The 21,239-nt window shown below is 37.5% G+C and overlaps 1 protein-coding gene across 18 annotated transcripts in view; it reads left to right on the plus strand.

Moving 5' to 3' along the window:
* The window catches only part of LOC127448893 (RIPOR family member 3-like), a 241,818-nt gene that overhangs the window by 196,309 nt on the left and 24,270 nt on the right, over positions 1 to 21,239 (plus strand). For 6 of the 18 annotated variants that reach the window (XM_051711825.1, XM_051711817.1, XM_051711816.1 and 3 more), the window contains exons 2-10: positions 4,772 to 5,160; positions 13,985 to 14,093; positions 17,369 to 17,518; positions 17,824 to 17,902; positions 18,065 to 18,088; positions 19,019 to 19,072; positions 19,171 to 19,320; positions 20,394 to 20,457; positions 20,553 to 20,596. In XM_051711825.1, coding sequence (XP_051567785.1) covers positions 4,863 to 5,160; positions 13,985 to 14,093; positions 17,369 to 17,518; positions 17,824 to 17,902; positions 18,065 to 18,088; positions 19,019 to 19,072; positions 19,171 to 19,320; positions 20,394 to 20,457; positions 20,553 to 20,596 — 972 coding nt within the window. In that variant the 5' untranslated portion in view covers positions 4,772 to 4,862. Of the gene's footprint in view, positions 1 to 736; positions 821 to 1,775; positions 5,161 to 8,057; positions 8,130 to 13,831; positions 13,869 to 13,982; positions 14,104 to 17,368; positions 17,519 to 17,823; positions 17,903 to 18,064; positions 18,089 to 19,018; positions 19,073 to 19,170; positions 19,321 to 20,393; positions 20,458 to 20,552; positions 20,597 to 21,239 lie in introns of those variants that run through there. The other 12 variants (XM_051711823.1, XM_051711824.1, XM_051711820.1 and 9 more) reach the window with 9 other exon arrangements.

Genomic DNA, 21,239 nt, shown 5'->3' on the forward strand with positions numbered 1-21,239 from the left:
AATATTCAATGAGGTGATGATTTTTCTCCAAGCTCACAAAGTTTCAACTCTACATTAATTAATGTTCAATGTCAAGTCTTTTTTTCAAGTCAAATATATGTGTCATCCATAGCTTTGTTCCAGGCTAAATTGATAGGGTAAGTGTGTGTGCGTGTGTTTTCTCTGGGGTTTACTCTAAGGGGGGCAGAGTTCACTCACAGCTACGACCCCCCCGAGCCCTCTTTCCTCAAAGTTATTTAAAAGAGAAAAACTATGACTCAAGAGTGAGTTCCAGTTCACAGCAGAATCATAAACCATGAGATACAAAAGTCAGAACAAAAAATCTCCAATCAAGGAGCTCACAAATCTTTCTTAATATACAACATACGGTACAGCTCAGAAAAATCCACATCGAAATGCTTTAGAGTTTCTCACGCTGGTGATACTTTGGAGGTGGACTCTACACTCTACATCATTTTATGCTCTTTAAAGTCATTTTCAAAAAGCATAAACCACTAGCATCATCAAATAACTGACCCCCCCCCAAACCCAAATACTTCCCATCTTCCAATGGTCGAATAAACAGATAGTCCCATCCCAAACTCACAGAATTGTTTGAGCCAATGTTACATCAGATTACAATGTCAGATTAGTCAGAATGCTTTAAAGAAGCAAAATGTAACATTGACATCAAGCCTTTAAAATGGGTACTGCATTCCAAATTCAAAAGTTGTCTCCCCCACCCCCTCCTCCCCAGACTCAAAGCTCACACGGGTTGCCAGATTGAGGACATGCAACAGGAACGAGCAAAATGACAATGTCAAGCGATGAGCCTTACACTGTAAGTTGATCAGCTAATGTATACATTTGCAATGTTTTTGTTGTCTGCAAATTATAAACCAGCCCATGTGGATTTTTTATAACTCTGTCAATGTTAGCTAGACGTATTGCTGGCTTCCATGGCTGCAGCGTGCTGTGTTTGCCCGCTAACTTGTTTAGAATCTGGCAACCCAGGGTGTCGAAATACTATTGGGAAATGGGCAGTGGGCAGGATCACACAGGCCAAAACACAAACATAAATTCCGGCCCGGAACGGACATTTCAAAGTAGAATATACTGGCTGTAGCATTGTTTTTGGAGAACCCAGTATTTCAACTTAGCATGTTTCCTAAATCTCTGATAACATATTATGATCATTTTATGCTTTAGTACAGTAAATATATTATATATTGCACCTTTAATTTTATGTGAATGTAAGCGAGAGCGTGAGGGAAATTTTACAGTCCAAAAAGACAAAGAGATTTGTTTGCGAAGTAGGGTTTGAAACCGAGAACTGATTTTTATGCAGCACCGGCTCCGTTTTTGGAATGATTTTTATGATTTTCTTTTGGTTTCATAAACTGTTCTCGAACGTGCATTCTTTCGCCGGTGTGGATGGAACACCGTACTAAAATATTCGGACAATGTTTTCTAAGCTACCGCTATTGAATCAGCAGTGCTAAACATATAGTGTAACCAGTGCAGTCTGATACCCGAACCGAACAAATGGTGCTTTTGTGTCAGTTCTTTTGAATCTGCAACGGAAAACATACCAGTGTAGTCTGATTTCTGAACGAATGACTCTTATAAGTTGGTTCATTTTATTGAATAAAAAACTTGACCGCAAGTCATTTATTATTATTATTTATTACATTTTATATAATATAATATAATATAAATTATATAATATATATATTTATCAAATTGTTTATTATGTTTCCAGGAGTGTTGGTTATTCATGTTCTTTTTAGATGTTACAGTCATTACAGATGATTATCAGTAAAGCTGCTTTGGAACAATGTGTATTGGGAAAAGCACAAATAAAAAACGATACAAATAAAAATTATCTGACTTGATTTGACTTTTATGTTACAATGTTCTTTTCTGCTTTGGCAATAAAATCTCAATGTTCTCTCTTTGCACTGTCAAAACAAACAAGTAGTAGCCAGTGCTGAAGCATTTAACCAATCAGAAATAAGCATAATTAATTCTGATTCAAAGTAATGGCCAGCATAATCCAACCACTGCCAACCATGTTAAAATAAAATGTAGCATTATAAATGTTAAATCTATGTACTGATTACCATTGTTCCATGTCTGCCAAACATGTTGAGAGTCCAAACGTCATCTGCAGCCTGAAACTGAACTTTTGACCGGATGTTAGGAGTGAGTGCACTTGGCTGCTTTGGAAAGCTACAGGATGCTCCCTTACCCCCTTGCTCCCTATTTAGTGAATGACTTAACCTCCAGTGTGCTGTCTGTCTGCACTGGTCTCAGAACAGTTCGAAATGCACCTTATTTTCATCCTAGCTCCATATAAATCCTCTGAAATCAAATCTTTCCAGCTTTTTGATGAACCCATTGATTCTCAGTGTGATAATGCGCAATAAATATAGGATTTCTAAGGGAAAAAAAGGCCTATAGTCCATGTACTGTAAGTAGTCATTGTGATTAACAGTGTGCCGATTCACAATAAATCGATAACATTTTTTAAATGGTATATCGAATGAAACTAGAGACCTTTGACTCAATCAGGTTTCACAAGTTCGTTTGCCCATATAATCTTTAAACTATTAAGGTTAAACTTATTTGGCTTGCTGTCCACGGTGGAGGGGATCAAGGAAGCAGCTTCAACTAGAGCTCTGAAGTACCCCCCGGGACTCTTAATATAGGAGATGACTGCATGGGGCAAGATGCCTAGGGTAAAGGTGGAGTTGGGGAGGAGGAGGGATACTGGAAACAGCTGAGATCGAGCAGCTTAAATACGCTGGCTGTTAATTGAAAGATTAGATGGGCTCGCTCCTCCTGAACTTATGTTTAGGAACTTCATTTCACAAGTTTGTTTGCCCATATAAGCTTTAAGCTATTAAGGTTAAACTTATTTGGCTTGCTGTCCACGGTGTAGGGGTTCGAGGAAGCAGCTTCAACTTGAGCTCTGAAGTACCCCCCAAAATGCAGAAGGAGTTTAGGACAGCAAGTTGAACGTAAAGGGACTGGAAGCTTAGAGGTTGAATTGATGTAGATGATTATTTAGCTTGGAAGTATGGAAGAATCCCCCGGGACGGGTGGAATTAATTTTTTTGTAAACCCTTGATAAGGAGAGCTATCTGGGGGTTTGTAATGGTAGGGCATTGTTGGCCGTGGATGAGTTTAAAGAAGAAATTTATGCCACTGAGGTAGACTTCGATTGTTCCTGGCCGAATTGATTTGGTATTATGGAGGTGAGTGATGAAAGAGGATATGGAGAGGAGAGAAAAATCTGGAAAAACTAAGTTGTATGCTCTGTGGAAGTTTTTGAAGGAACTCCAAGCTGTCCAGTAAGTTAGGAGTGTTCTGGGAGAGATGGCTTGTAGTACTGAACCCATAGATAGGGTGTGGAGATGTCTAAGAGAGTGGTCTAAAGGAATATGAGCTCTGAATAGGGAGGAACTGGAATTAGGTTGGTGTCTGCAATGTTCTGAATCTCTGAAAGAGAACACGGGATAAAGTGTCAGTGATTTGATTTTGGTGACCTGGAATATGTTCAGCTTTAAATGATGAATTGGTTGCAGGCAGAAATCCAAATAAGGTGTCTCAGAAGGGGCATGATTTTTGGAGCGTTTGAATGGCCTTTGTTAATACAGTGGACAGTGGCTGAATTATCGCAATGGAACAAAATGTTTTTTGTTGACCATTCAGATCCCCATAGATGGGCTGCTACGAGAATGGGATACAGCTCAAACAGGGCGGTTGATTCGGCAGACTAGGGGGGAGAGGTGAGCTCGGGTGGCCAGGTCAAAGCTTCCTTTGTGGTAACCTCCAAAACCTATGGAGGGGGCAGCGTCGGTAAACAGGGTGATGTCGCAAGGTTGGGACAAAATATTGTCATAGAAAAAGACTAGTCCGTTCCATTGCTTTATAAACATGGTCCAGAGTTTCACATCTGCCCGGTAGGGGGGGCTTAATTATGCGCATAGCATAATTCCCCAAGGCTGGCCTTTTATTTCCCACCTGCATAATTTAAGTGGCCTAGGAGAGAAAGCAAATCGCGCTTGCTGCAGTGGGTTTCTTCTAGCAGATTTAATGCAATGGTGATTATTCTGTCTATTTTTTCTTTGGGAAGGGAGGCTTAGAATTTGATGGAATCTGGGAGGATTCCGAGGAATTTCAGGGATGTAGATGGGCCCGAGGTTTTCTCGGGTGAGAGGGGAACTCCTAGTTCAGAGAAGACATTTTGGACAGTTGTTAAAAGTTTTGCTGCAGGAAAATGGCTTGGGGAAATGATGAGGAAGTCGTCAAGGAGATGAATGAGGTAGGGGATTGCATAATTGTTTTTTAGAATCCAGCAGAGGGCTTCGGAGAGCATGTAGAATATTTTGGGACTGCTTTTGCAACCGAAAGTCAAACGGACTGCGAAGTAGAATTGATCACGCCAGCGAATGACAAACAGATGCCAGAAATCAGGGTGAATGGGCATAACTTTAAAAGCTGAAGTTATATCTTCTTTTGCTAGCCAAGCTCTGAAACCAGTGTTTTTAATGAGGGTGATAGCTTGGTTTATATCGTGGTAGTGCACAGAGAATTCATTTAGTGGAATTAGACTGTTGATACTGGGTTGGGAATTGCTATGAGGGGCAGAGTGATTGATGATAAAGCATTTTTTACCAGAGAATTTCCTAGTGGCTACTCGAATTGGACTTATGCGGAACAATTTAAATGGGGGGGAATCGAAAGGACCGGTCATGAATCCAGAATCTATTTCTTTGTTGATGAGGGCTTCAACTATGTTGGGTTCGGCTGCCGCAGACTGCAAGATGATGCAGATCAAACTGGACATGATGGAGTAACGACGAGAGAATGAGGAGATGAAGTCCTGGAAGATGGGGAACAAGACGCAATTAAAGCTGGCTGCCTTGAAGGAGGAGGGGAGAGCGGTCTTCTGGAGCATGGTTTGTAGGAGCACTGGGTTTTGTGGCTTGAACGCTCAGAAGGGCTATCCGTGCTTGGAAAAGGAGGATCCAATCTTGCATGAGAGGAGATTGTTGGTGTGTCTGGAAGAAAATAGAGTTCGTCGTCTGATGGGAATAGCTGGATTTCCAGGAGGTTGGACATGTTTCAGGGATGGAACGACCGGATGCTGGAAACAGCTGAGACCGAAGAGAGGTAAGCAGCTGCTTATATACTCTGGCTGTTAATTGAAAGATTATATAAGCTCGCTCCTCCCAAATTTATGTTTAGGAACTTCATTTCAAAGAAAAAACTTAATGAGGTTTCTTACCAGATGTAGTTTTGTTGCCGTTTCTCCCAAAGGCAAACTCCGCTGAGATCAGCGCCATGTTGTTTTGTCACATGACTCCGTTAAAAGTGTAACCCTTCAATGACAGCCCAGAATTTCCTGAACTGAGATCAGTCAGTTTAAAAGAAATACAATTTTGCATGGTGTATAGTGAAGACAAATCCACACATGAGGACACGGGGGCGCACAAGTTTAAGTGTGGACAGTTGTGTGAGTGGCCCAGTTAGTTTTGAAACTGAGGATTGTGGGTCCTACCTGAGGTGCTGATGTAAGGCATGCTACATATCAGCATATTAATGGGTGTCATTAAAAACTGATTCCCATTTCAAATATTTACAAGTAAAGATTCTGAGGGATGTGGGCTAGAGTTTCTTAAGGGTTATCTCAAACATGGTGGTAGTTTCAAGGTTAAGAATGTAGGCTAATACAATGGTTGAAGGCTTAATGCCAAGTGAAGGTATCCAAGGAACTAATAAAGTTTTCTGATGTCACATTCTAAATAATGTATCTGAATCTATTTACAATAATTGCATTTCTAGGTGGTTGCCAAATAGTTGCTCACTGGCCCAAGTCAAGAGTCCACTGCCAAGTGTCTACAGCTGGGTTTACATCCATATTTCCATCCTTATTTTTATGCACATTTTGGAATATTGCATTTAAAATGTTAGATGGAAACTAAAATCTCCAAAATACACATTAACACTTATACGACCACTTGCAATGGATAATTTATTTAGTTATTATTCTTTTTTTTTATAAGATGACATTTGCATAAATTCAATGGAAACTCATTTATCAAATATATTCCTATAGAATTTATATATAAATAAATATGTGCACTATAAAAGTCATGTGCCTATGCCTCAACAAGCTATTTGAATTTGCTCAGAGAATATTATCGCATAGCATCTGAAATGTTGCTCTTACTATTCTGAAATGCTGGACACAAAACCTGTCATGAAAATAATTGACTACTTTTATCTCCCAGAACTGTCTGGGGCGACATAAGATATCTGGTGCTAGCAAACATGAAGTTTGGCTTCAATTTCTGTTTTGCACCAATTTCCCCAGAAGTGACAATTTTGTTCTCTTAAATGGATCATTTACACAAAAATGAAAATTCTGTCATCATTTACTCACCCTCATGCCATCCCAGACTGCAGAATACAAACAAAGATTTTTTGAAGAATATCTCAGTTCTGTAGGTCCATATAATGCAAGTGAACACTGACCAGAACTTTGACTCTTCAAAAATCACAGGCAGAATAAAAGTAACCCATAAGACTCCTGTGGTTAAATCTATATTTTCTGAAGTGATATGATTGGTGTGGGTGAGAAACAGATCAATATTTATGTCTTTTTGTTCTATAAATCTCCACCTTTGACCAGCCCCAACCAGTAGGTGGCGATATGCATGAAGAATGTGAATTGCCAAAAAACAAAAGAAGAAGGTAAAAGTGAAAGTGGATATTCATAGTAAAAAAGGACTTAAATATTGATCTGTTTCTCACCTAAACCTATCATATCACTTCTAATGACATGGATTTAACCAGGATTACTTTTATGCTGGCTTTGTGATCTTTGGAGATTCAAAGTTTTGGCCACCTTTCACTGATTTTAAAGGACCTACAGAGCTGAAATATAATTTTTGTTTCATTTTTGGGTGAACTATTCCTTTAAACACATGGGATGGAAATGCTACTTGTTTCGCAAATTGTTTAGAACATAAATTAAATGTGTATCTTGGGTGGCAGAATTACATATGATCCTCTGGTCCCTAGACATGGCTCGAGTCCCTTCTTCAATGTAAGTCTATGGGATTGTTTTTTATTTTTCTCTTGCACGTTTTCTCATCTGCCAAGTGAAAATGGTAAGTCTGATCACTTTGAAAAGTTACAGCACTCTTCTCTTTTAAAAGCTTGCCGAGGTATAAGTTACTTGCTAAATTTAAATACTTAGGGTTAGGGCTTTGTTCACATCCCTAGCAAGTTTTTACTGTGTAACTACAAGAACAAGTCAGAACGGTGGCTTTAATGTCAATCTTTACAAACCCTCCTGTGTGAAATGTCCTGTTAAGTCCTACAAAGTCTTTCTCTCCCAATTAAAATAAATTGACCCCATACAATGTGAACCTTCCCTCCCTTTGATGCCATCATTACCCTGTGCTTTTCTTGATCCACGACTTTGTGTGCTCTGGACTAGCAATCTATTCCCTTTGGCGCAAATCCCTTGAGTCCCCTGTACAAATGATCGATGGCAATCAGGCTGTTTCCAGGAAGATTCACATACTTGAATGCTTAACGTTATCAGTAAGTGTTAACACTCTCACCATGTTCAATTATCCCACATGGCTGCAGTGCAACATCAATCCAAACCAAATTTCCCTGCGTTTGTTGGAATTACAGCAGTCATGCTCAGAAATATGGTTCCAGCCAATACATCCATGATACCTCCCCATCCACCCTTCTGTTTTACTTCCTTCTGCCAAAAAAACAAATGGAAAAAAGTTTTAGTATTGCAGTTTCTCATGCTAGACATGATCCCTGTGCTAATATTTTCCTTGGCCAGCCCTCAGAAGTCTTACTGTGTATCCCACTGAGAATGTTGTGTGCATACAATATTTAAATATATACAGTATATACTGCATATGTGAATATTTGCTATAGACACTGGACTGGAGATGTCATTTGCAAATAAGTATATTGATATGTTTATCAATATACATTTTGGATTCCTGTAGCTCAACCAGTAGAACACCAGCTTTAGCCACGCCAAGGTCATGGGTCGATTCCTAGGGAACAGACAAACTGCTAAAATGTGTATCTTGTATACCAATGTAAGTCCCTTTGGATAAAAACATCTTCCAAATGTGTTTAGCGAAAGAAAATCAATGCAAGTTCTCACGTGAACACACATGCCACTGTGAACGAGTTTCTCTCATGCACTCAAAATGACCACTTAAATGACTTAAATATCATTTTGTTCATCACCAAAACCTATTGTATGCCTACAGAGGACTTAGGAACATGACACACAAGTTGCATGGACTACTTTTATGGTACTTTTTTAAACAGTTAGTTCACCCAAAATTGAAAATTCTCATATAATTTACTTACCCTCATGCCATCATATTTCACTTATTTAAAGTTCAACAATGACAAACCATGGTTTACAGCAGAGCTCAGGCAGCTTCATCAGGCCAAAGAGGATGCTTACAGGGGTGAGGATAAAGTCTTGTACAATCAGGCCAGGAACACACTGAACAAGGAAATCAGAGTGGCTAAAAGAAGATACTCTGAGAAGCTGAAAAACAAGTTTTCAGCTAACAACCCTGCATCAGTGTGGAGTGGAATGAAACAACTCACAAATTACAGGACTACTACCCCCAACCCTGTGGTGGACCAAAAACTGGCTGACGACCTGAAAGTGTTCTACTGCAGATTTGAAAGGCCCAATCTCACACCCCATACCCACTCTGACCTTCACTTCACACAAACACCAACACCTCCTGCAACCCCCCTCCTCCCCCCTCCTGCTACTCAACCTGCACTTAAGATCTGTGAAGATGATGTGAGCCGCGTCTTTCGGAAACAAAAGACAAGGAAAGCTTCAGGCCCAGATGGCGTCTCACCAGTGTGTCTTCGATCCTGTGCTAACCAGCTTGCCCCCATCTTCACACAGATCTTCAAAAGATCACTGGAGCAGTGTGAAGTCCCATACTGCTTCAAATGCTCAATCATTATTCCCAAAGAAACCCAAAATCACAGGACTTAATGACTACAGACCTGTCGCCCTGACGTCTGTGGTCATGAAATCATTTGTAAGACTGGTGTTGGCCCACCTGAAGAACATCACTGGACCCTTTCTAGATCCCCTTCAATTTGCTTATCGAGCAAACAGGTCTGTGGATGATGCAGTCAACATGGGATTGTATCATATCCTGCAACATTTGGACAGACCAGGGACATATGCAAGGATCCTATTTGTGGACTTCAGTTCAGCTTTCAACACCATCATCCCAGCTATACTCCAGTATAAATTACACCAGCTCTCTGTTCCCATGTCTATCTGTCAGTGGATTACCAGCTTTCTGACAGACAGGCAGCAGCTTGTGAGACAGGGGAAACTCACTTGCAGCACCTGTACAATCAGCACTGGTGCCCCCCAGGGATGTGTGCTCTCCCCACTACTCTTCTCCCTCTACACCAATGACTGCATCGCCAAGGACCCCTCTGTCAAGCTCCTGAAGTTTGCAGACGACACCACTGTCATCGGCCTCATCTGAGATGACGATGAGTCTTCATACAGAAGGGAGGTTGAACAGCTGGCTGTCTGGTGCAGTCAACACAACCTTGAGCTGAACATGCTCAAAACGGTGGAGATGATTGTGGACTTTAGGAGGAACACCCCAACACTGACCCCCCTCACCATTCTAAACAGCAATGTGGCAGCAGTGGAGTCATTCAGGTTTCTGGGCACTACCATCTCACAGGACCTGAAGTGGGAGACACACACTGACTCCATTGTGAAAAAGGCCCATCAGAGGTTGTACTTCCTTTGCCAGTTGAGAAAGTTCACCCTGCCACAGGTGCTGCTGATACAGTTCTACTCAGCAGTCATTGAGTCTGTCCTCTGCACTTCAGTAACTGTCTGGTTTGGTTCAGCTATGAAATCAGACATCAAAAGACTACAAAGGACAGTTCAGACTGCTGAGATGTGTGACTTTCTTTCTTCTGCAGAACACAAATTAAGATTTTCAGAAGAATATTTCAACTCTGTAGGTCCATACAATGGAAGTGAATGGGGACTAAAAATGTTAAGCTCCAAAAAGCACATTAAGGCAGCATAAAAGTAATCCATACAACTCCAGTTGTTTAATCCATGTCTTCTAAAACAATCCAATTGGTTTTGGGTGAGAACAGAACAAAATAGAACTCCCTTTTCACTATAAATATTGACATCAGCAGTCTACTTAGCAATCATGATTTTAAGCTCGATTACACTTCCTAGTGCTTGACGCATGCACAGAGCGCTAGATGGTGCTAGGAAGTGTAAGTTATATTTGGTCTTTTCTCATCCAAAATTGACTGGATCGCTTCAGAAGTTATGGATTAAACCACTGGAGTCGTGTGGATTACTATTATGTTGCCTTGATGTGCTTTTTGGAGCTTCAAAGTTTTAGTCACCATTCCCTTACATTGTATGGATCTACAGAGCTGAGATATTTTTCTAAAAATCTTCATTTGTGTTCTTCAGAAGAAAGAAAATACACATTTGGGATGGGATGAGGGGAAGTAAATTATAAGAATTTAAATTTTTGTGTGAACTTACCCTTGAAGCTTTAAAGTGAGCTCTTATCAACTGCCACTGTTTTGAAAAGGAGAACCAGAATATTCAGTAAAATGTTTCTGTCATACAGGTTTGGAACGACACAAGAGTGAGTAAATTATGACAGAATTTTTATTTTGGGTGAACAATGTCATGTGCTATTATAATGCCTCTCTATGATCTGTTTACATGCAAACCAAAACATTTACAACATTCTCTCTTCTACTCCATCTGGATACACAGTGTGTGTTATGACTCTCTCATGTGCCACTGTCAACAAATAGGTGCAAAAGCCATAGACAAAGACTGCAACCAACAGCAGTGCCTTGGCCACTGAGAAGATAAGAAAGGAGATCTATAAGGTCACAGTGGCCCCAAAAATTATCTCGACACTTGTTTAGTTCACCCAAAAATGAAAATTCTCTCAACATTTACTTACCCTGATGCCATCCAAGTTGTGTATGACTTTCTTTCTAATGCAGGACACAAACGAAGGTTTTTAGAATATCTCAGCTCTGTTGGTGTATAATATAAAACTTTTTATGTGAAATGTTTTGCTTGGAAAAGCATGCTTGTGCTGTATTATTTTTAAAAAAATTTTTAAAGAAACTTATTGTGCTATCTAATGCAATGACTTTTGAAATGCACTGGAAAAAGCATATTGTCTTAAACTTTAATTATTTATAATAATTTTTTTATAATTTTGGGGGGCACTGTAGGTGTTTTGCTGCCTCTGAGTCTGAAGAAGTTTCAAAAACTGTTTACAATAACAGAGGAGAAAAGAATTATAGGATGATGAGAGACAGAACAGAGACATGAACATTTCTCATGTAGAAGAATGGGGTGGTTGTCACTGAGGTTATAGACGCTCTGTCATACCTGTTGGAGAAAAACATACCAAGGGGTCAAGTTGAGAAATGTGCAAAGAATAGGACCACATGTTTTCTTTTTCAGGGGGCTTTTGGTCACTATTTATCATTGCAAAAGGTGGAAATTCTGAAAGGGGGATGGGATTGGGACTCAATACAGGCTAGACTCAAACCTGCATCACCACATGAGCAACACAGCTCAGCTTGTCTATAGCATATGCGCTAACCACTAGGCCACAGGTCCAATGTAAGGCCCCCCCAAAAAACATTGAAAATGTGCAGTTGTTACCCTAAAGGGAAAGCTCACCCAAAAATTAAAATTCTGTCATCATTTATTCACCTACATGTCGTACCAAGCCCCTACACTAAAGGAGATGTTAAGGTGAATGTTAGGGACTGACAGCCTCAGTCACTGTCAATGTGGGGTAAGTTACTTCAAAAGTTATCCACTACAAATTACTTCTCTAAAATTGTAATCAGATTACTGTACTGATTACTTCATGGGATAAGTAATCACATTAATTTCACATTACTTTTAAGTTACTTTCTAAAACACTTTTCACAGAAAAGTTTTTGTTTTTCTATCAACAAATTCAAATGTTAATATTTCACTCATACACCACGTTTCTCCCTTACAGTAAATTGTTATTGGGCCTTTTAGCTGTCATAGAACTCAAATATACTGTATTCTATCTAAATAATATTATTTTAGAATTAAATGTAACTTATGTACTTAAAAGTGTTAGATCATCCATCCTGCCGAATTCATGTAAATACAGTCTCCCACTAGACCTCTGTCTCTGTCAGAAGATATCCAAATATCAGAGTTTTGTCTGATATAAAAAAAAATAACAGTCAACATCAACAGCCTGTTATCTCTTCTATCAGAAGGGAGGAGACAAAGTGATGGTGAAAATGAGCAGAATGTATTGAATAATCTCAATGCTCAGTCTGACCTCGTCTGACCAACACAACTTTAACAAGTGTTATTATACCAAACAACAGCAATGGAAACCTACTGCTTCACAACATTATCCTGTGATGTTGAAGACCTTGAAATGTAGACACCTCTTTTATCTTTTACTTGTGAAGACAATACAGCATACGACATTAGATTAAATGGAAATAATAATGCATAGCAATAGCAAGAAATGATATAAAAGAAAATAAATAAGTAAAATTGAATATAAAATAAATATAAGCAAATATATAAGAAAATAATATGAAAGAAATAAAGAATAACATTAATGAAGTACAAGACAGATGTATGTTTGCTCTCTTGAAGCCACACACACACACACACACACACACACACACTTGATTTTAAATCTCAAACTAGCTCTTTGGATCCTTCAAAAGTAATTAACTTATTTGTAAGTCTGTAACTTTAATCTGTTTGCATGAATTTAAAATGTAATGTGTTACACTACTGTTTGACTAAAAATAATTAGATTACAGTAACTAAATACTTTGTAATCATATTACATCCAGCACTGGTCACCATTCACTTTAACTGGAAGGAGGGAAAAAAACAGTGTTACAATTCAGTATCACACTAGACCTCTGTCTTTTCTTCTAATTTTCATCCTCTTGTGTTTCTCGGCAGAAAGAAAGTCAAGGGGTTTAGAATGACCTAAGGTTGATTAAATGATGACATAATTTTCATTTCTGGGTGAATTAACCAATTTCTACTAGAACTAGGAGCTATAAAGGAATAGTTCATACAAAAATAAAAATGTAAAATCATTTTTGATACTCACCCTCATGCCATCTCAGATGTATAAGACTTTCTTTCTTCTGCAGAACACAAATGCAAGTGAATGCATACAATGCAAGTGAATGGTGACCAAAATATTAAAGCTCTAAAAAGCAAGTAAAGGCAGCATAAATATAATTCATAAGATCTCCAGTGGTTTAATCCATGTCTTCTGAAGTGATCCTATCAGTTTTGGGTAAAAACTTCCTTTCAGTGTACATCGTGCCATTGCAGTTTGTAGGCACCATCATGATTTCAAGCTCTATGACACTTCCTTGTGCTTAACACATGTGCACAGCACTAGATGGCACTAGGAAGTATAATCAAGCTTGAAATCATGATTGCCAAGAGACTGCTGATGTCAAATTTATAGTGAAAAAGGAGTTCTATTTTGTTCTGTTCTCACCTAAAACTGATTAGTTCGCTTCAGAAGACATTAATTAAACCACTGGAGTTGTGTGGATTACTTTTATTCTGCCTTTATGTGCTTTTTGGAGCTTCAACGTTATGGTCACCATTCACTTGCATTGTAAGGACCTACAGAGCTGGTTTATTCTTCTAAAAATCTTCATTTGTCTTTTGCAGAAGAAAGAAAGTCATACACATCTGGGATGGCATGAGGGTAAGTAAATGATGAGAGAATTTTCATTTTTGGGTGAACTATTCATATGAATTATTATTTTTTTTTCCACTGATATAATTCAAGCATACTGCACAATATTTGTGTGTGTGTTACAGGTGGAGACGAGATGTCAGTAAAGCTTAAGTTTGATTGTCCGGCTGACGGCAGTATGGTACAGAGGAGCCGTTCCTTTACTGGAGTAAACACACTCGGTGGCCGGAGACGGTAAGCAAGCGTGAGTGTGTCCAGTTTGGTTTGTATGTCTTAGAGGGAAGATGATGTTTGTTTTTTTTCATTTATGTGTGTCATAACTTGCACTTTTATCAGTCAATTATGACGTTCAGTTGCAGGATTCTGCTTTAGAAGGAGCACTAGGCAGAATACATCTCACTTGAATTTGAAACAGAACTTATTCTGTATATCTGATGTTATTTTATTTTTTTCTTTGATTGCCCATGGTTGTAATTCACCATTCCACACAATCCTAAATGTAAGCAAGCAAGCATTATTACGTAATGGGAACAGTTATTTCAAGAACCAAAGGTCCTGAGAGGATGTTCAGTTCGGACTCGGGTTCAAGCATTCTTTGTGTGCAGTATGACAGCTTACATAAGTAAGCACAGCTGCTTCTGTGTGTATGTGTGTGTTTGTGTGTGCATTAATGCTGTTGTGCAGGGTTTCAATGTATATGTCACAATAACACTACATTCCTGCATTTCCATCCAAGAAAAAGACTGAAACTAAATGATTTACAGCCAAAGGCTAGAACAACTTCAGAGCCATGTCTTTCTGCTTCCAATTTGTCTCTTTATTTTCATGGAAAAAGCTTTTTAAATCTGTTTTGTGAGAAAATACTTTTTAAGCATTAAATCGCTTAGTAAACTACCTCTAAATTGTTGCCATAAACCATAATCCTCCTATTAAATCAAGGATTTTTGAGTTATAGAACAACAGAATAGAAACAACAACAGCTTAAACCAGCTAAGACCACCAAACCACCATAGGCTGGTTTAAGCTGTTGTTGTTTTTTTCAACTGGGACACTCAAATAGCTATTCTAACACTACACCAAAACTAGGGCTGTCGGCTGAACACGTTAATGTAGTGCAGTTAATTATATAAAAAAGAACACATTCAATAATATTAACATGCTCCCTAACCCATACGTAAATTCCATAATAAAAGTATGTATTTTCCTTCCATTGGAGCAATTCAAGCGTGAAGTACATGTAACTTTGTGTTTTCATGAGACACGTCAGTAGGGGGCAGTCAGCTCATCTAATCAAACTTCACAAGCAACACAGCCATAGAATGAGAGCTGGTGCTTTGCCGAATTTTGACTCCCTAGTATCCTAATGTTGAGGGTTAGGTGTAGGGAAGGGCTATAGAGGCTAGGGAGTAGGGACCAATGAGGTTAGGTTTAAGGGTGGGTGTAGGGGTGGGCTTTAAGTATAAGAGCCAGTCAGTTAGCAGGGAGTCAGAATCTGGCAGGCAGTCATATTTCGGCACAACACCAGTCACACAATACATGTTCTTGACAGCTGGACGAAGCACAACAGAATGCAAGGATCTTGAGATGCAATTTACAAAGTTTCAACTACTTTTAACTTGACACAGCATCTAAAAACACAGTGTTTATGATGCTGACAACCAGTGAGACTCTCCGAAAATGTCCGTCTGATGCATATGTATATGGACAAAATAATTAAAAATAGTGCAGACAGAACGCAAGAACGCATTCTGTAAGAACTGGACAGATTGACAAACTCATTTGCAAAATGGATTGCTGTGGACTGTAGGCCTGTTTTTAAATATATAGTAATAAACAATTTACAGTATTGACATCTAAAGTAACTTTTTGTATTGACCAATCAGTGCTTTACTCATCTGAAACAATAATGCAATATGTTTCAATCTGAATTTTAATATTATATGCATTATATGCATAATGTTTTGAATATGTATGCGTTATTTATGTTAAATTATCTTTATTTGGGGGCCTTTTTTCTGCAAGCATTGAAGTATGTGATTAATTGCAATGAATTCGATTAATTAATCTGGTTTTCATTTAATTTCATTAAATAGACTGACTGCCCTATTCAAACACACAAATAAAACGTTGTACATCAGCAGAGGAAGTCTTGAGTAAAGATTGTGTATCTCTTTTATCCTGAAAAAGTGACACATCTGTCATTGTCCACTGAGGCCTCTCGAGTTACACCAGAGATGTCAGTGATGAAGGCAGGAATGCATATGCTGATGTGAGAGCCAGGGCTTGTGTTATGTGTTGACCCCCAGAGCAGTGCTGAGGAATGCATTCCCTGGAGCAAAGAGAATTGTTTATTTACAGTACATTGCAGAGTCATTGGGTTTGTTATGCCTGCTGGCTAAGCATTCACTGCTCGAACATGGTTGTTCAGGCAGACATTTACAAGATTACGCTGATTTTATTGTGGGTGCTTCCTATCATCACAACTATGGGAAGTGCTGTAGAAAGCATATGATGAAACTTGGATTCTTTGATGTACAGAAAGTTTATTTGCATATATTTAAAGGGATAGTTCACCCCAAAATAAAAATTCTCTCATCATTTACTCACCCTCATGCCATCCCAGATGTGTATGACTTTCCTTCATCTGCTGAACACAAATTAAGATTTTTAGAAGAATATTTCACCTCTTCAGGTCCATTCAATGCAAGTCAATGGTGACCAGAACTTTGAAGGTCCAAAAACACATAAAGTCATCATAAAAGTAATCCATAAGATTCCAGTGGTTTAATCCATGTCTTCAGAAGTGATATTATAGGTGTGGGTGAGAAACAGATCCATATTTAAGTCCTTTTTTTTACTTTGAATCTCCACTTACACATTATTTTCTTTTGTTTTTATCAATCTGCATGCTTCATACATATCGCCACCTTCTGGTTAGGGCTGGTCAAAGGTGGAGATTTATAGTAAAAAGGACTTAAATATTGATCTGTTTCTCACCCACACTTATAATATCGCTTTTGAAGATATGGAATTAACCAATGGAGTTGTATGGATTACTTATATGCTGCTTTTATGTGCTTTTTGGAGCTTCACAGTTTCGTTTTGTGGAAAGGACACAACTGTGGGACAGTCATAATTTTTGAAAAATTGATAAAAATAGTTTTCGCATAATAAATATTGAAATGGTTTATGTTTATTTCACTCTTTGTTTAGATAATCATAGTTTTAAACATGTAGTAATTATTATTTTTGTAATGGATTTTCATAGTTCAATCCTGAAACTTTGGTCCAGGGACAAGGCTAAAAACATTTTTTTACATAAAAGGCATTTGACAACTATCAAAAATAAATTATGAAGGCCTGATAAAAAGTTTCAAAGTCAGTTTCAATGTGACCTTTATATAACGAAAAGAAAAGTTGCCCATGAAATTGCCCAAGGTTGAATAATAATAATAATCTTCATTTTCCCTTCATTCCTCATCTGTCTACTATTCTTTCTCACTCTGCAGACTTTCCTCGGCTCGTAGTTCTCTCCGTACAAAAGTCATGGCAGGGAAACCTTCCAGAATTTCCTCTTCTAGCCGGATGGGTAGCAGTGTCTGGGGTCAACAGCCAGAACAGGTTGACAGAATCTTCCAGGCCTTGAGAAAAGGACTCAAGTATGTGTAATGTTTGTTCAAATAAGAGTGCTCTGCATATTAATAACAAAATGTAACTGATATTATTCACAGTTCTTTGGATTTTGTTTTGGGTTTCTTTAGTATTAGTAGCACTAGTAGTGAAGCTATTTGGAAAGCACACACATGTGGTGTGAATTTTAATGATATCTTTGTGCCTCATTATATATATATATATATATTATATATATATATATATATATATATATATATATATATATATATATATATATATATATATATATATATATATATATATATATATATATATATATATATATATATAGGAACTACTTGGAAAACCATCAAACAGAGATGGACTTCCTGTCATCCCAGCAGAGAGACACGAAGAGAAACTCCAGACTGGTGAGACATGTTCTACATTTATCCTGGACCAACTTTAGCTACTCTATTCTTAATCTAATAACAAATTATCTTAAAAATTCCTAAGATCTAAGGAATTAATAGATTTTATTTATTCAATTTGTTCAACTTTAAAATAAAAAATATATTTTATTTATTCCTCAGGCTTTTTTCTATGACTTGGAAAAGGTATGTTTTCCTTAGCAATAATTATATGTGTGTAGTTTGATAGTTTGAGTGGAAACATAGTGCATTGTTTTTAAAAAAAAAAAAAAAGAACTTTATAAATTGTATAAACAATAGTTTATTAAATTTGGTATTTAAAGCCAAATGTTACAAGATGTAACTGGGTCAATGTGACACTTATTTTTTTGTTTTTTGCACAGATCTATTCAAAAACCCATTAAAATGCAATTCACACAAAACAATTACTTGAGTACACCTCTACTATGACGAACATGTTTTCAATTTTTTAGTTCAGTGTCATTTTGATATTTTTTCTATGACTTAAAGTCAAAATGTCTAAGTGGTGTGACCACCTGAATGCAGTAAAATAAATAAATAGAAGTCTCATTAGAAGCTGAAATGAAAAAAAAAAAAAAAAAAAAGGAATGTTGGCATTAGTATTTTGGAATAATCTTTTATTATTTATTTTAAAAAAAAGCAGTGAAAGAATTTTTTTTAAATATTACAAATATATATTATAAGAAAATATTATAATAAATAAGTACTAATTATTATTATTATTATTACTTTTTAATCTGACTATATTTTGACATTTTTATGAAAATGCATATTTTGTTCAGGTCAAAAGGAGTAACCCTTAAGTAAACTTTTTTTGTATTTTTGACTCAAAAAATAAATAAATATTTTTACCTTAAATATGTTTGAAAACTATTTTTGAAATGAATGATTATGTGTGTACACTCTTGTGATTGGTGCTAGGAAAGTACTGTATTTTCATATCTTTTACTTGATGGTTACACCATTTGACATTTTTAAAGCAATTTCATCATTTTCTTTTCTTTTTCTTTTAAACTAGATTTTCACATTTGTATCTCGGACAACTTTATTTGTCAATGACCCAATTATGTTTTATCTTCTGTTTGCCAACAACAGGAGATACGAGCCTTAGAGAGATACATACGACGTCTAGAGTTTCAGATTTGTAAGGTAACACCTGAATATATTCATTTCATTTGATCTTTTCAAATTGCATAGTAACAATATATCTCACTGTACTGTGAGTGAGGTTGTGTTTTTTTTATCAGGTAGAGGAACTGTATGAGTCCTATTGTATCCAGTGGCGACTGTGCCAAGGGGCTTTGAACATGAAGAGGGCGTTCTCACTTTCTCCTTCTTCACAACAATCTAGAGAGAGTTTACTGGAGCTGAATCGTAATCACAGGCACAGTCTGGAGGTAAAGCCTCTCTTGGACACAATACACACACAACACAACTATAAGTCATTTGTAGGTTGATTTTCCTGAAAAGTGCAAATACCGTGATTCTGGGGCACTTTCACAGCATTGCTCGGTTTGTTTGATCAGCCTGATACAGCAACATTGGCTCAACCAATGGTGTGAGTTTGGGGCTGGGCTATCTGTTTGTTAAACCAGTGGAAGACGGAGAGTGTTCTGGGAAACATATTTGATTGTTTTTATGTTTGTTGATGCTAGTGGCACAGAAATTACACATGTCACCTTTAAGGATCTATTTCTACCTAATCTGACCCTTTTAAATGACTTTTACTGGTGTAATTTAGTGTTATCAGGCTTATTCAGTCATAATAATGTTTTTGACTTGAATAAAACAAAAGTGTTGGCACACTTTTTTAAACCGATTAATTTCCATGACTTTTATGGAACTTTTACCTGTGAACACCCCTTACTAGAGGTAAAATCACTGTACTGCATTGCATTCTTTACTAAGAGTGTTTTCAAAGAAATGGTAGAAAAAGTGTACTCTAACTTGCAACATTTAAGCTTAATCAGCAGAAAGGAGACATGAAACTTCAGTCCCAGTTCAGAAATATCTTTACTTAAAGGAATAGTTCACCCAAAAATAAAACTGTAAAATAATTTATGCTACTCACTCTCATGCCATCCCAGATGTGTATGACTTTCTTTCTTCTGCAGAACACAAACGTAGATTTTTAGAAGAATATTTCAGCTCTGTAGGTCCATACAATGCAAGTGAATAGTGACTAAAACTTTAAAGCTCCAAAAAGCACATAAAGGCAGTATAAAAGTAATCCACAACACTCCAGTGGTTTAATCCATGTCTTCTGAAGTGATCCAATCGATTTTGGGTGAGAACAGACCAAAATGTAACTCCTACTGGACCTATAGAGCTGAGATTTTCTCCTATAAATCTTTGTGTTCTGCAGAAGAAAGAAAGTCATACACATCTGAGATGGCATGAGGGTGAGTAAATGATGAGAGAGTTTTTATTTTGGGTAAACTATTCCTTTAACACTCATCTTGACCTGCAGGACATGTGTGCAATGGAAGGAGAACTGGAAATCCTGCTGGGAGAACTACAAATCAAAATGAAAGGTACAAAGCACCTGCCATCTGCAGGAATCTGAGTCTCTGAGGAACATTTATCTCTTAAAAATTCCCCTCCATCTAATTTTTTTTTTCTGAGGCAGGGTTGATAGGCTTCGCTCGGCTTTGCCCCGGAGATCAGTACGAGGTGAGAAGCTTTAACCCAGCTCAACCAGTCACTGTTGTTATACTGGAAACTTCAATAAAAATTCTGTCATCTACTCACCCTCACATCATTACAAAAATGACTTTCTTCTGTGGAACACAAAATGAAATGTTTAGCAAAATGTCCACATTGGTCTTTCCTGTACAATGAAAGTAAATGAGAACGGATGTTGACAAATTCCAAAAATGACAATAAAGCACTATGAAAGTAGCCCATATAAATTAAGTCTTCTGAAGCTATATGATAGCTTTGTGTGAGAAACAGACAGAATTTTAAGTTGTTTTTTCCTTTGGTGACACCATTTGTTTTTGCGTGTCTCCTAACCGATCTGTGACACGCCAGTTGGAATATGTGGAAATGCGTATTAGATTTCAGAGTTATGACGCAGGGGACGATTTTCAGTGTATAACAACAAACATTTCAGTCTGTTCCTCAACCAAAAAAATTGAATGGCTTCAGAAGACTTGGAATATAAGTGTAAATATTAAGTAGGAATGTAAGTAAGTGTTACATGGTTTGGCGTCAGAATATTAACTTTTAAGACCTTAAGAAACAGTTAGACATCTTAGATCTTCTTGTCGTGAAACTGTTGGCTGTTCCAAGATCCAGAAAGGTGATTTTAAGT

Source organism: Myxocyprinus asiaticus, chromosome 12 (assembly GCF_019703515.2).
Source record: "Myxocyprinus asiaticus isolate MX2 ecotype Aquarium Trade chromosome 12, UBuf_Myxa_2, whole genome shotgun sequence".
In the NCBI taxonomy this organism is placed as follows: domain Eukaryota; kingdom Metazoa; phylum Chordata; class Actinopteri; order Cypriniformes; family Catostomidae; genus Myxocyprinus; species Myxocyprinus asiaticus.